The sequence below is a fragment of the Aythya ferina genome (genome assembly GCF_964211825.1).
Source record: "Aythya ferina genome assembly, chromosome: 5".
Classification (NCBI taxonomy): Eukaryota; Metazoa; Chordata; class Aves; order Anseriformes; family Anatidae; genus Aythya; species Aythya ferina.
This window is the reverse complement of record NC_140301.1, coordinates 8,211,422-8,224,504: the sequence shown is the minus strand read 5'-3', so window position 1 is coordinate 8,224,504 and position 13,083 is coordinate 8,211,422. Positions and strand designations below refer to the sequence as shown.

The 13,083-nt window shown below is 40.4% G+C and overlaps 1 protein-coding gene across 5 annotated transcripts in view; it reads right to left on the bottom strand.

Moving 5' to 3' along the window:
* Nucleotides 1-13,083, bottom strand: part of MPPED2 (metallophosphoesterase domain containing 2) — a 105,506-nt gene that overhangs the window by 54,396 nt on the left and 38,027 nt on the right. For all 5 annotated transcript variants that reach the window (XM_084519438.1, XM_084519437.1, XM_084519439.1 and 2 more), the window contains one exon: nt 10,579-10,760. In XM_084519438.1, the coding sequence (XP_084375564.1) occupies nt 10,579-10,760 (182 nt within the window). The remainder of the gene's footprint in view (nt 1-10,578; nt 10,761-13,083) is intronic.

Below are 13,083 nucleotides of genomic sequence, written 5' to 3'. Positions count from 1 at the left end.
TCTTCAGCTTCGCAGAATTTCAATTCCCAACTTACTGATGTCACAGCACCCCACAGCCCCATGACAGAAAGTTCAGACTGAAGACTTTTAAAAATCCAAGGCGTCACTCTTCAACTGGTAATGGGCAAACCTATGTGCCCAAACACCTCCTAATCATCCTTCCAAAGAAGGGTAACAAAAGAAATGAATGGAAATAGTGTACAGAAAATAAACTTCATTCTGCAATATCAGAGTTCAGGTGCTTTCTATGTGCCTGAACTCACTCAGGTAAGCCTTCTCTTTCTGTCCCTGCTACTACACATACTTTGGGCCCTCTGCCCCAGCCATCTCTGCTCCTTATTAAAATAAGGATAATAGTAAGTGCCTAACATATTAAGGTAATTAAATATTTTTAAAGCAAGCTAACGGAGTATGTGTGATTCATGGTACTTATATCTGTGCACTTGAATTTACAGTAACATTTTCGTGAAGTGTTGTAAAAGCTCTATGATGCAGCATCTGTAGTTTCCCTTTGTGTACAGAAAATACACCAAGGACCGTGGTACATGAGTAAGTATTTCTCTATCATTAAATGGTATCATTAACTGCTGGGGTATGCAGCATTTGCAATTTTTCATCGACTGTGCTTTCTTCAGAGCAGGGTGTTTCTCGGCTTACCCATTTTAGTCACCGTTTCTAGATTAAAAAAAGAAAAAAATGCCATATAAAGGCAAGATATGCAGATCTTAACTTTTGCTGAATAACACAGCATAGTTCATCACAGCTGGTCATTAAGACAAAGCACTACCAGAACAGCTATTTCAGTCACTTACACAAAGGTAACAATTTATGTCTTATTTATACTCCTTTCTGCTAAGGTTTTGCCCTTTCACCTCAAAGGCAAGCATCATTGTTTTTACAGCTGGCTTCACGGAAGCATTTGTTTATGAATGGCTATATTGCTTCCACTATAACTGTACGCGCCATCCTCTCTAGGAACTCAGTCAAATGTCAGCCCTCATTTTAGCACATCTACCCAGAGCTGTCCGTCAGCAAAGCAGCAGCTCTGCCTCCCCTCTGCCCCCAGCGCTGCCCCATGGGGACTGCCCAGGTGTCCCTGAGCCACTCTTGCTCAATCCTGCCCCGCTTTCCAAGTCTAGCAAATGCCACAGGGCTGTTATTTGCAGCCAGGTGACTGTTCCCGGGGAATGGCTTCCCCTACAGCAGACCCTACAGACACCGGGGCTGTTCCAGGAATTCCTTCACCAGGGGTTATGAAGGGATGTTAGTCGGGGACCTTGGCTCTCAGCAGCATCAGCACAGCCAGCGCTGTTACTTAATTCCCAGTGACCTCCAAAGCTTCCAAAGCACAGGAGAGCAGAAGGGATGAACTCCTTCCTCACGACGCTCAGGAGAAATCCCTTGCAGAAAAAGGCTGAAAACTTCATGGTTGCCTTGCAGCTTTTCTGCTCGTCTCTCAGCAGGGAATGCAAATAGCAAATGCCTCTCACAGAGTGGGGGGATTCAAGGGTAGCACACACGGGAGGGCAGCTCAGATGACAGTAAGGAAGCACAGGAACTTTTTAGCATGTGCAGCTCTGTTTTAATCTAAAACTCTTTAACTTTCTCTTGGTAGTTACGCACAAAAAAAAAAAAAAAAAAAAAAAAAGGCAACACTGAGGAGAAAAGGAGCTATTGTACCCTGGTGCCTGGCTTGTAATATTAAAGATTGTGGTTCATTAGGAGAGATGTGTGTAACCCTGGGGCCTGCAAGTTTCACTCATCATAAGTCACAGGAAATTCAGAAGTACAGAGTGTTCCTGAGCTCTCATTTGTTAATTTCATTATCTTGGGAAGAAATGAAGCTCTGGAAAACGCAGGTGAATCTCTGCTACTTTAGGTCCCCATGTTCTCATTTGTCTTTCTTTCCTCTGGAGCTGCCGTCCCTCCCCCAGTTTGAAGTCATTTTGTTCTCTCCTGTGTTGGCTTCGCATCTCCTTGCCCCTCTCCTTGCAGTGCTATCCCCTGTTGTGCTGCTTTGTTCCTCTTCTGCTACAGGCCCGGCAATGGGAAGAGAGGCTTTTTTTTTTTTTTTAGAGGCTTCAGGCAGGACAGAGACACGGGGCAGCTCCGGGAAGCAAGGCACCGCCGCCAGCCCTGGGACACAGCAGCACAGCTTTTCACCCTGCCAGGCTCAGGGTGACAAACAGGACGCGGAAAACACAAATTCCTCCTCCAACACAAGCTGAGCTCTGGCAGGAGTTCTCCTCCCCTTTTTCTCCCCACCGGCAGTACCACATTGCCCACGAACACAACAGCTGTCCCCTGAAATCAAACCATCCCCTCAATGTCACCAACGCAGGCTCCAAGCACTTCTAACAGGCACGCTGGGAGGTGGGGAGCAGGGGGGAGAAGAGACGGTGCTGCCCAGGTTTTTGTTTCACGGTCCTTTTGTGCCAGGACTTCATCGCTCCCGGTATGTAAAATCTCTGCAGAATTTGTCAGAGCTCAAAGCCTCGGCTTCACCCACTGGAACAAGAGGGTTAATTAACAGGCTACACAGGCTGCTTATAGCCAGTAAGAAGCAACCATCTATTTTTCTTTAATAAAAAAAAAGTCAGTAATTCTTGGAACATTTATTAACCCCCTAGTATTGGCAATTACTGTAAGATAAAGGTCTGCCAGTCTTGCATTAACATAAATTGCTGCATGTTGCTTTTCTACTGCATAGTAATGTCCACAGTACTGTGAATAAATGCTAACATTTGGGTTTTAAGCTTGATTCAACCCCTCGATCTAACGTGTTTAGCAGATCTTCACTCTCACAGACTGCCCACAAAAAAATATCATTTTCTACGAAGCAAAAAAAAAAAAAAATGCAATAAGGCATTTCACTGAGGTACCATTTTTGTAGCTCAGTTTAAGGTAATCTCACACACTGAAAACTGAAACTGCAAAGAGGAAGGGGGGCACGAAGCACAAAACCCAGAAACCATTCCTGCTGTCTGTTAGCTTCTGTAGTCACATACGACATTAAAAAAAGAGTGGTGATTAAAAAAAAAAAAGTCTCTGTAATAGACAGGACACTGCCAACCAGCTTTAAATTGAATTACACAGCCTGCTAATCTTTATGATGAAATAAAATTTCTTTGAACACTACACATTATACTAAAATCTGCAGCGCTTTCTCCCCCTAGCCCCAACCTCTCTCTGCTCGAACCAACTCCTCCACCCCCTGAGACCATTGTTCTCTCCGAGCAGGAATGTGCTGCTCTGCTAACCGAAAGACTCCTTATTTTAATTAGGTATTGTTAATACGATGTGCGTGATGTGAAAATGTAAGTGACAGGAGTTTCTGCACTTTGCATATTTTGATGCAACAATTAATTTCGGTGACAATAAACTGCTGGTGACTGCTTGCCACTGGAATCACTCCCACAGCTGCTGTGTGTCTGCTGCAGCAAGGCTCCAGGAACGAGCTGGTGACAACGCCCACAAAACTTTCTGTTTGGATAGCGTTACTTGCTTGATAACTGGTCACTGCAACAGCCACGGATACGGGGGAAAGAAGGAAGTGAAAGAAAGAATTATTTTGATTCCTTTAAAATTTTGTTTTCATTACGGCCCTGCTATTTGAAACCTGATCATCCCCTGCCCTTTTAAGACAACAGCAGACCAGGGAAACAGATCCAAGAAGCGACTGAGCAATTACTGTGACTGAAAGTCCTGTTCAAGACTTGTGCAATACTTTCCAATGCTCTCTTGCTCCTCTCCTTCATTGAAAATTACCAAGCAAATACACTAGATTTGAACACATGAAGAACTACTTCATCTAAAACATTATTCGCTTTGAAAGCGTATTTAACCTGAGCCATTTCCTAATGGCTGTCAAGTAACACTTCAGGATTTGGCGTGGCTGATTGCGTTTAGCAATACACAACTTGTACAGAGCATTTTACGCTGTATCTCCAGTAAGTAGGTGACTACAATGTAAGAAAAAAAAAAGCTCAAAGTTTCTTTGTGTGCCATTAACAGACAGCAGAAGTAGCTTCTTGTGAAATTTCTTCACAAAAAGTTGCCAGGAGTAACAAGAGCAAAATGAGAAACAAGTGATGAGATATGAATAAATTCACGTGCAACTTCTGCATAAGCACCGGTGTTATTGAGTGGAAATAGTAGTAGTTTGTGTGGAAATAATAGCACTTTATTTGATCTTTTAAGTTATACTTTAAGGTATCTGTTGCCCACAAAGCACGTAATAAATATCTGACTCAGAGCAGAGGATAAATATAAAGAAGGAACCAAAAGAAACACAGAACAAATGTAGGAAAAAAAAACTAGGGTTCTTGCATTTTTCTCCTTTTCACTGTAGGCTGCTACATCAGGAAAACATTATTCAGCCTATTACAAAAAAATGCACCTGGCTGTATTTTCCTGTTATTTTATAAATACAATAAAATGCAACATGGAAATTACTTCTGTGTTCCGCTGAGAAGAAAAAAATGAAGATCAGTACTACTATGCAAACAAAAGCTGAGAACTGATGACTAACCTTGTTCAAGCCACATGGGAATTTAGAACTAAGTACAAATAAGAATTTAACAGTGACATTAAACAGTTCAAGTTAGAGCAAAAGCAAAGGTAATAGTCTTAAGAATTCATATTGCAATAAAATCTAAACGAACTTGGAAGAATCCTTATAAAACTTTAGCGTAAAGATGGAATGAGATACATATTCCAGAAAACTAAGTAAGGAAAACCAAAACTTGCCTAAGACTCTACATTCCATCATATAAATGCTTTTTTGTTGCTGGCGTTTTAAAAGAAATTGCATCAACATATTCCATGCTCATAAAACTCTACATGCATCGCCTATTAGAATTACTAAGCAGCTTGACGTGGTACAACTGTCTGCGCAGGCTTGCTGGTACACCACGAAGTCTGTTAGTCTCCAGTTCAGAGCATCCCCGAAGCTGGCGGCCGACCTGGTCTGGCCCTACAAATCAGACAGAGCTCCTAAAGGAGCTTTCTTTTCTAGATGTAAAGAGGAACGCAGGTACCAACCTCTTGCTAAAATACACGCAGCCCATTCCGCTGTCTGAAGCCTGAAGTAGCTCCTCACTGAAACCCCTGCCAGAAGACATCGCTGTTTTCAAAATCAGACTAATAGACATTTCAGGAAGTTGCTTCCCTCTCTCCCAGAACAGCTGTGCTAAACTCATACTTACAGGATTAAAGCTACCTCAGCATTTTCTTTCACTTGCAATGAATGCAATTTTTTTTCCAACTGTTAAAAGAGTTTTGTTCATCAAAACGGTATTTTATGTTTAGTCACTTAATTATTCATTCTGGCTAAAACAAGTAGAGCAATGTAGAGTTCAAAATATGTTCCAGATGGTAAAAACACAAATCAGAAATAAATCATTTTATAAAAATAGGAAAAAAATTGTTTTTATTGCCATAATTTTCCTTTAAAATATGCATAAGCTTCCTTTTGGATCTAAATTAGATTGGAATACTTTGAGCTAATATCCCTCTAAGTTTTGAAAAATTTAAGAGCTGATTTGTTTTTGTAAAAAAAAAAAAAAAAAAAGTCTCATGTCAGATGCTCAGATAATTTTCACATCTGAAATACACTTGTAAGGAGCAGAAGTTCCGAATGACAAACAGTTGGTCACGGTGAAATTGTTTTCAGCGCACAGAATCTAAAGGAACACAGTCACACAAAGCCCCGCGTGGAATTTCCCTGCATAGGAGATCAAGCCTTGGTAAGATGAGGGAACAACTGAGCCTGACAGAGTGAGAAAGAATATATGAAGACTGTGACCCTGAATTTTAAAATGGTGATAAGAAAAGCGCTTGAATTTATCATACTATTTTGTTACAGCTCTTCCCCCCCGCCCCCATTAAGTATATTATCTTAAAGATTAAAGACTGTTTTGGCAGGTCCTAGCGGACAATTTTGGATATAATTTCAAGTTCTTGCAGGAGCTAAATGAAGAAATGTAAGTATAGACAAAACCTGCCTGTCCATGCCTCCACACCACATTTCAGAGCTTCTTGTCTTGCCATTTTTTCCATGTTACAGCCAACACTTCCAACCTGAAGCAGCTGTTTTCAGAACTAAACCTTCATCCATGAGTAGAAACATGGACAGTAACATCAGTCCTACTAACACAAAAATAAACTTTAAAAGAACCGACAGTACATTTCTGAGGATCATGTCCACACAAGCAGCAAGAAAAACCCCACATTAAAATAGTAAAGCCACTCTTTTCTCCTCACTTTAAATAACATGACAGAGGAGCTACACCACAGGAAAAAAAGTTGAATTTTTATTTTAGTTATACCAACACTAAACACAAAGATATGTTACAGGTAAATAAGAACTTGTTACAGTCCAAACCATAGGTAATTGGTCACAAAAGCGTTCACAGAATTCCTCAACTCCTAGGATAACAGGGCGATAATAGGATAAAATCCTAAACATGCATTCAAAACAAAAACAAAACATGAAAGAAAAAATATAATTAGGCTGCCAAATCCCCAAACAACTGAGAAAAAAATCTAGTCAAATTTTACTCTCACTGCCACAAGTTGTTAACTGGCAGTAATTTCACCTCCTGGATTTATCCACTGGCCCTGCAGAGTTTTTGCCTGGTTTGTCCTGTAATATGCCTTATATTAGAAATGTTGCGTTGAAAACAACAACAACACAACACAGTAAGAGAGAGCTACAAGGAAAAGATAATCTGAAGAAAAAAAAATGTCATTCTGAGAAAAATGATTAGAATGGATGCAAATTATTCACCCAAGTAAGGGCCTGCACAATCAAGCTAATTGAGCCCAATAAGCATCCTATCACTCATTAAAGATACATCTACCCGAGTTCAGCTTGGCTTTCTTTTCATTTCACTTCTTCTGAGCTATTCAATCCCTTCCCATCACACAGGAAAGGAAGTATTATATTAAGACAGAGCTATAATTAGACATTCCTGTATTTCATTCCCATATGCGACTGAATGAGAATGGCTGAGGGAAATATGAACAATGAGAATAACGCTACGTTGAATACGTTCGGCAAGAAATATACGGTGGTATAATAATGTCATAGTTCTTCCTCAGCACAAACTGTTGTGTTTACTGCAAGGTCAGTTAAGTTACTATCAGAGATTTTTAATGAAAACAATTATAAATTTAAAATAACTGTGTTTAAAGCATTTAACAGTCACTGAGGTCAAGTGATTACAGCAGTTACAAGACCCGAGGGACGTGTTCACACCAAAACAAAGTGAATAAATTACCTCAGCCAGTGTATGCAATCACTAAGTGACCACAGAGGTTACTCAGTGTATGAGCCTAGATGACTTTCATGCAAAACCAATAATGAAAATTTATCAGGCAAAGGGAAAAAAAAAAAAAAAAAAAAAAAACATAAGAATTGGTAAAAAGTTGCACGATGGGCTGAAAGCTAGGAAAAACAGGAGGGAGGACATGAAAGCACATTCTGTGATTCAGCTGCAAAGAGGAGGAAGAAGAATGAATGTTAACAAAGTGGATGGACAAGATGCTGTACATTTTGCCCAGGTGAAATACGCAGACTTGCAAAGGTATGCAAGACCCACAATTGTAAAGTCACAGCGTTGATGGAATTGCTCTCAATCCTATGCAACGCTGACATATGTAACAGCCAGTGAAATAAAATCGAGACAGGAGTTAAGAATCATCACCCTTTAAATTTTCCCTTGGCTTTCTCCTGTTAAGAAAATTAGGGAACTGTCATCGTGGTTTTGTTATCCCATTATATAATCCTAGTGGAGAGTTGAGCCCCTGTTGTTTCACCACCAATAGGCAAACTAAGCTGTAAAATGAAGTCTAGCTTTAATTTTGCTTCATTCCCTAAAGGTAAAAGTGATAGAAATGCCTTGTCTTTATTACTGCTTTACAACAGGCTTGCCAGGGAAGAAAACCAAGCATGCAAAAGATATGAAACCCTTTTCTGTAAGGACAACCTTGTGTTTGATGGGAGTTCTCAGTGCATTGTTTTGGAATAAGGTTCCTACCAAATACGATGATGCTTTCCCCTGTATGGCAGCAAAAAAAGGAATCCTCCTCGTCCCTGCCTGCCACTGGTAAGTACTTTTTATACTATTACATGTCACTTCACAACCTTGAAGGTATTAATTTTCACAATATGCACAGCAAATAGTAATATGTGATTACTCCCAGCTTACAGACAGGAGCCTGAAGTAAAGTGGCAAGAGGATGTGCATGAATTCATAGTGTTTTGATTCCAGATGAGGAGAGGGCAGCACCGGAGCAAATATTCACCATTATGACATGACTCCACAGGGGAATCAATTTGCAGCCTCACTTCATACCAGAAACCTAATAACCACTATTGTTTTATATATGAAGATGCAAGAGTAGACTGTGCATGTAAAAAAAATAAATAAAATTAAAAAAAAACAGACACACACCACAATGAAATACCAGAAGAGATTTTCTCTGTACCTGAAATACGAAAGCCTGAGGCCGAAGCCAGCAGGCTCTCTCACAGCTTCCAGCCAGTTTCAGTGACACAGACTGCCAAGGAATGCAAAACCTGCTTTCTCAGATAAATACCACACTGACTTCTGCAAGAACCATATATTTGTTAAGAAAGCCCCATGATAAATTATTGAGGCTGGAACAAAACCTATTTAAAGGGTTATAATCCTTCTGTTGCAAATGTTAAACCAAGAATGTATGATAAAACAGCGTCATCATGAAATACCTGTAAAACACAAGGGGAATGCCAAGTGGCTACCGATACTCTAAGAGTCCCGGTGAAAGACTAAGAACGTAAGAGCAGCTTACTTGCTCTGGCTTTCAGCAGTAAGTATCGAGTTAACATTTTCCAACAGAAAGCAAGGGACACGGGCTCTGGCTGTACCAAAATACTTGTGTAATGACCTGAAGTCCAAAGACAAACTTTGGTAGGGGCAGACTTCATAAGTCTACACTCTCCAGAAAGCAATTCCTTTCCTGGAGCTGACTGATACAAAACCCATCTGTGGCAACTGAACCTCACTGCAGAGCAGTGCTGCCCACCTTCTCCACCAGGGCTGCAACTCAGTGGAGACCACACTGCCCGAACCCAGGGAAGCTGTGCAGCCTCCTACAGTCCTTACGTTGCTTGCTCCTTCTCTTCCTCTTTCACAGTGCTTGAACATTTCCAGGTCACCACGAAGAATGCATAAAAAGGAAAATGATTCCTGTTGTGTCTTCCCTCAACCTACGCACATACCCACCTATTTCCCATACCACTTCTTTTTTCCTAGCCTTGTGATTACATTCGAGAGAAAGGAGAGTTTTGAGGCCATAAAATCTGGTACTGCTTTCTAGAAATAAGATCAGTAAAACGGAATTACGGTAATACAGCAGTACCTGAGAGCCCCAGTCCTGCATGCACAGCCATAAAAAGATGGAAAAGCATTCTTTAAAATTAGGCTAGAGAAATCAGAGGAGGTCATAAGAAAGACAGAAAGAACGGTGTGGAGAAAATGCAAAGGTAGGTGAAAAAGACAGACTACGAAAGCTCTTTTATTTAAAAATTGCTTTTGTAAATCTTTAATATTCTTTACTTAGCTCTTGAAGGGTCAGCCAACGAACTCCAATGGAATAAAATTAGGCTATTAAAGACATGTAGAGATGCAGCCATCATACAGCATGCAAAAAAGACTGCAGTGACTGAGGTAAAGCATGATGACAAAGCCATGCTTTCAGGGTTTTTTATGTAATGCTCTAAATTCACTTTACCATTTTGAGAAGATCAGCTGCTTGAGTCACTTTCACCTCTGAGTATTTCTAGCACAAATGGTGACATGGCAGTACCCAGCCAGCCTACCAGCAGCATTCGTAATAGGAGCATCATGCACAGTGTGTGAGTTCCCTTCCCTCATTTCGGTCTTCTGCTGTTGCAATCTAACTGCCTTCATCTGCAGCAGCACACCAGCAAGACACTGCTGTCAAGCACAGCAGAATACAAAATGCATTCAGCCTAAGAGTTGTTGAGTATCTGCGTTCAAAATTAGAACCAGAACTCTAACTCAAAGGGCTAATCATGTTGCCACCGCAGTAAAATTCTCCTCTTTCAAATAGGATTTTTGATTTTGCCACCCTATCCTGTGGGGAAAAGGACTTTCACCATTTCTGTATACGTTGTAGCTTTCAGCTGTGCTTTAAAGTACGATAAACCTGAAATGCAGCAGGCAATAGCTTTGGATGTGCACATTAAAGCCCACGGCATCAACTAATGGGACACGGAATGCATTCACATTAGGTGTCACCAGGCCCTTAGTGCACACAGAAGGTTACACAGTTGTTGCTCGGGAATGACAGAATCTTTTCCCCCAAGACAATGCACAAACACAGTGAAGTCTCTAAAATTGTCTTAATTAACAAAATCATGCTTAAAGTAGAAAGAGCACATCACACGAAGACAAGTGAAGCAAAGGTAGGGGGGATTTTCAAGTGCTCTAATTCAATTAGGAAGCAGTGACTGACACTTGGACAGGAGAGGTTAATTGGGGTCACCAAAACGCAGTAATTCCTTACCTAACCAGTCATTAAACTTCTTAACCTCTGAGGGCAGTCCCAGTTCGGTGAAATCGCCCGTGTGGAGAAGGATGTCCCCATAAGGCATCTGGATGCCATCTGTTCTGGAGTGTGTGTCTGAGACGCAGACAAATCGCGTGTGGCCCGCTGGTTTTGGAGTGTCATATGGGATAGGGTCGACCCTAAAGCAGACACAAAGATCTCATAACAGTTACAAGATTAAAACCCTCACATCTCTTATTTCAAGTATCAACGCAAATCAATCTCTACATCAGTGTGCACGCACACACACACACACACCTCTACACACAGCGTGCTGAAAGAATTACATTGGTAACAAGGCCAAAAATCCAGACAGGATCACAATGCTTCTCAAATACTTACCTGGTTAAAGACAGGAGATTAAAAACTACACAGATACAACTACTTTTCTGATGTTAAAATAAAGCACTGGGAAAAATATGGGGGAGGGAGGGAATACTTTAAATTCACGTAGATTTTTCCCCAACTTCTGCCTTACAAGTGAGCAGGTGCATGGACCATTAAATAACAAATCCTGCAGGTGGGCCAGCAACAGGCTCTCACCTGAGCTGAGCTTAGCATAAAATTTTGTTCAAGGATATGGGCACTCCTCCTGATTCCAGCAGGAGTATTTGTTCACACTCACCGAGGTACGGTGCTTTGATGAAGTCTGTCAATTACAGCATTGAGCCTAGTGACAACTTCTTGCTCTCGCAGAAAATCCTGAGCTCATCTTTCAGAAATCTATAAAGCCACAAGCTTGATGTGGTAGAGCACTAAGCAAACATTTTTTTTTCCTACAGTCAATGATGTTAAAAATTTAGTTCAAGTGGCTATTTGCAAGTTACACAGTTGTTAATGTGATCTCATAAACTACCTATGATTCAGCATAGCAGTTTGGCTTTGAGAGTTTCTTTGTTTATTTTAATTGAAGCAGAACAGAGAAAAAATATTATTTTTAAGAGACAAGTGCTTTATGTATATTTAGTTGTTAGAAGTTCTAATTTGTATCATAATAACTTAAAATGTAAAAGGCAACCCATTGCTTACTTTGGAACAACAGCTGTCTGCTACCATCTCCAATCATTGCAGCAGCACAAACAAACCAAGTATTTTCAAGCACCCGAAATAATGGTATTCCAGGATTTACTGGGACAAACTGACACAACAGTAACCATTCAAGAATTGGTGCCTGAAAGTAAAAAGAAAATCAAACAGACTTTGTTTTGCTCTCCATAGTGGCTGGGAAAAAAAAAAAACAAGAAAATTCAGACTTCAGATGTGTTCCTTTATTTGATGAACATTATTTACTAGATTTAGTAAGTTAGTACTTACTATCTGCCAAGTTGTGTGATAACTTCCACTGATGTCTTTAACTTCAGCTCCATGCATTAGTAAGACTGCATTTTTCTGGGTACCATAACAGTTCAAATTGAAGTGTATTTCCCACAGATGTACCACAATTGGTTGCCATGGACCGCTGAGCTCATTTGTAAAATCCATGCTCTACAAAATTATGTTTATTTTAATACAGTCTTTATATTAAAAATGAAATGTCACTGTAGGCTGGGCAGGGTGGAAAGGTTCAGTTTGGTAGGTAGCTTTTCTTTTTCGGTTCTGCACCTCCTTTTCTCCCCAAAGCACCATGTATGATTACTTGAGCCACACAACCGGTTACCACTACAGAGACCCAGTGTAAAATCTGAACTCCAGACATCAATGAAATCTTCTTTTCTATAATGGTTAGATATTAATAAGGTTACCATCCAGAGGAAAGTTCATTTATCCATTGCGATTATGCTAGCAAGATGGGCAGAAATTTACTTGTCGGCCATAGCATTCTTGTATTTGGTGCCTTCCTCCCAGTTACCAAAGGTAACTCGAAGCATTTTAGAAACGCGTCACACAGTAAGCATGGGTTCTATAAATCGATATTTCTACACTGCCAAGCATGTTTTCTCCCGACAATACAAAATATGAACACCAGCTGTCATTACCACCATATACCTTACTCAGATTGTCTCTGCATGAGCTATGATCAGTGCTGCCTGCCTCTGGGGAGTGCAGCTTGCTCGTACACAGCAGCTCTGCTTTTGCTATTCTCTGCAGTTTATTCCAAAATGAACCCTCTTTTGCTTTAGACAATCTGTACTGGAGTATAACACCAACATTTGGTTTAGGATTTTTCCAATCCTGCAACAACTTACTTACAGGAGATACTATAATCAAAATTCGCTAAGTTCCTGACCCCTCTCTTTCTCTTCTTTACATACTCTATGATGTTGCCAAGTAACCTTTTTTGTACATCTTAGCTTAATTTCTTCTCTTATTCAGTAGTGCTTGCCCACCATGTATTTGAGAGTGAGATACTGACTGTTATTGTGCTCAGCCCATCAATTTATCTTACGCGAAACAGTCTTTCAATAGAAACTTAATAAAAGTGGTGTTATTACCAGTCCTAAAAGCCCAAGTTTCCTTTTCATC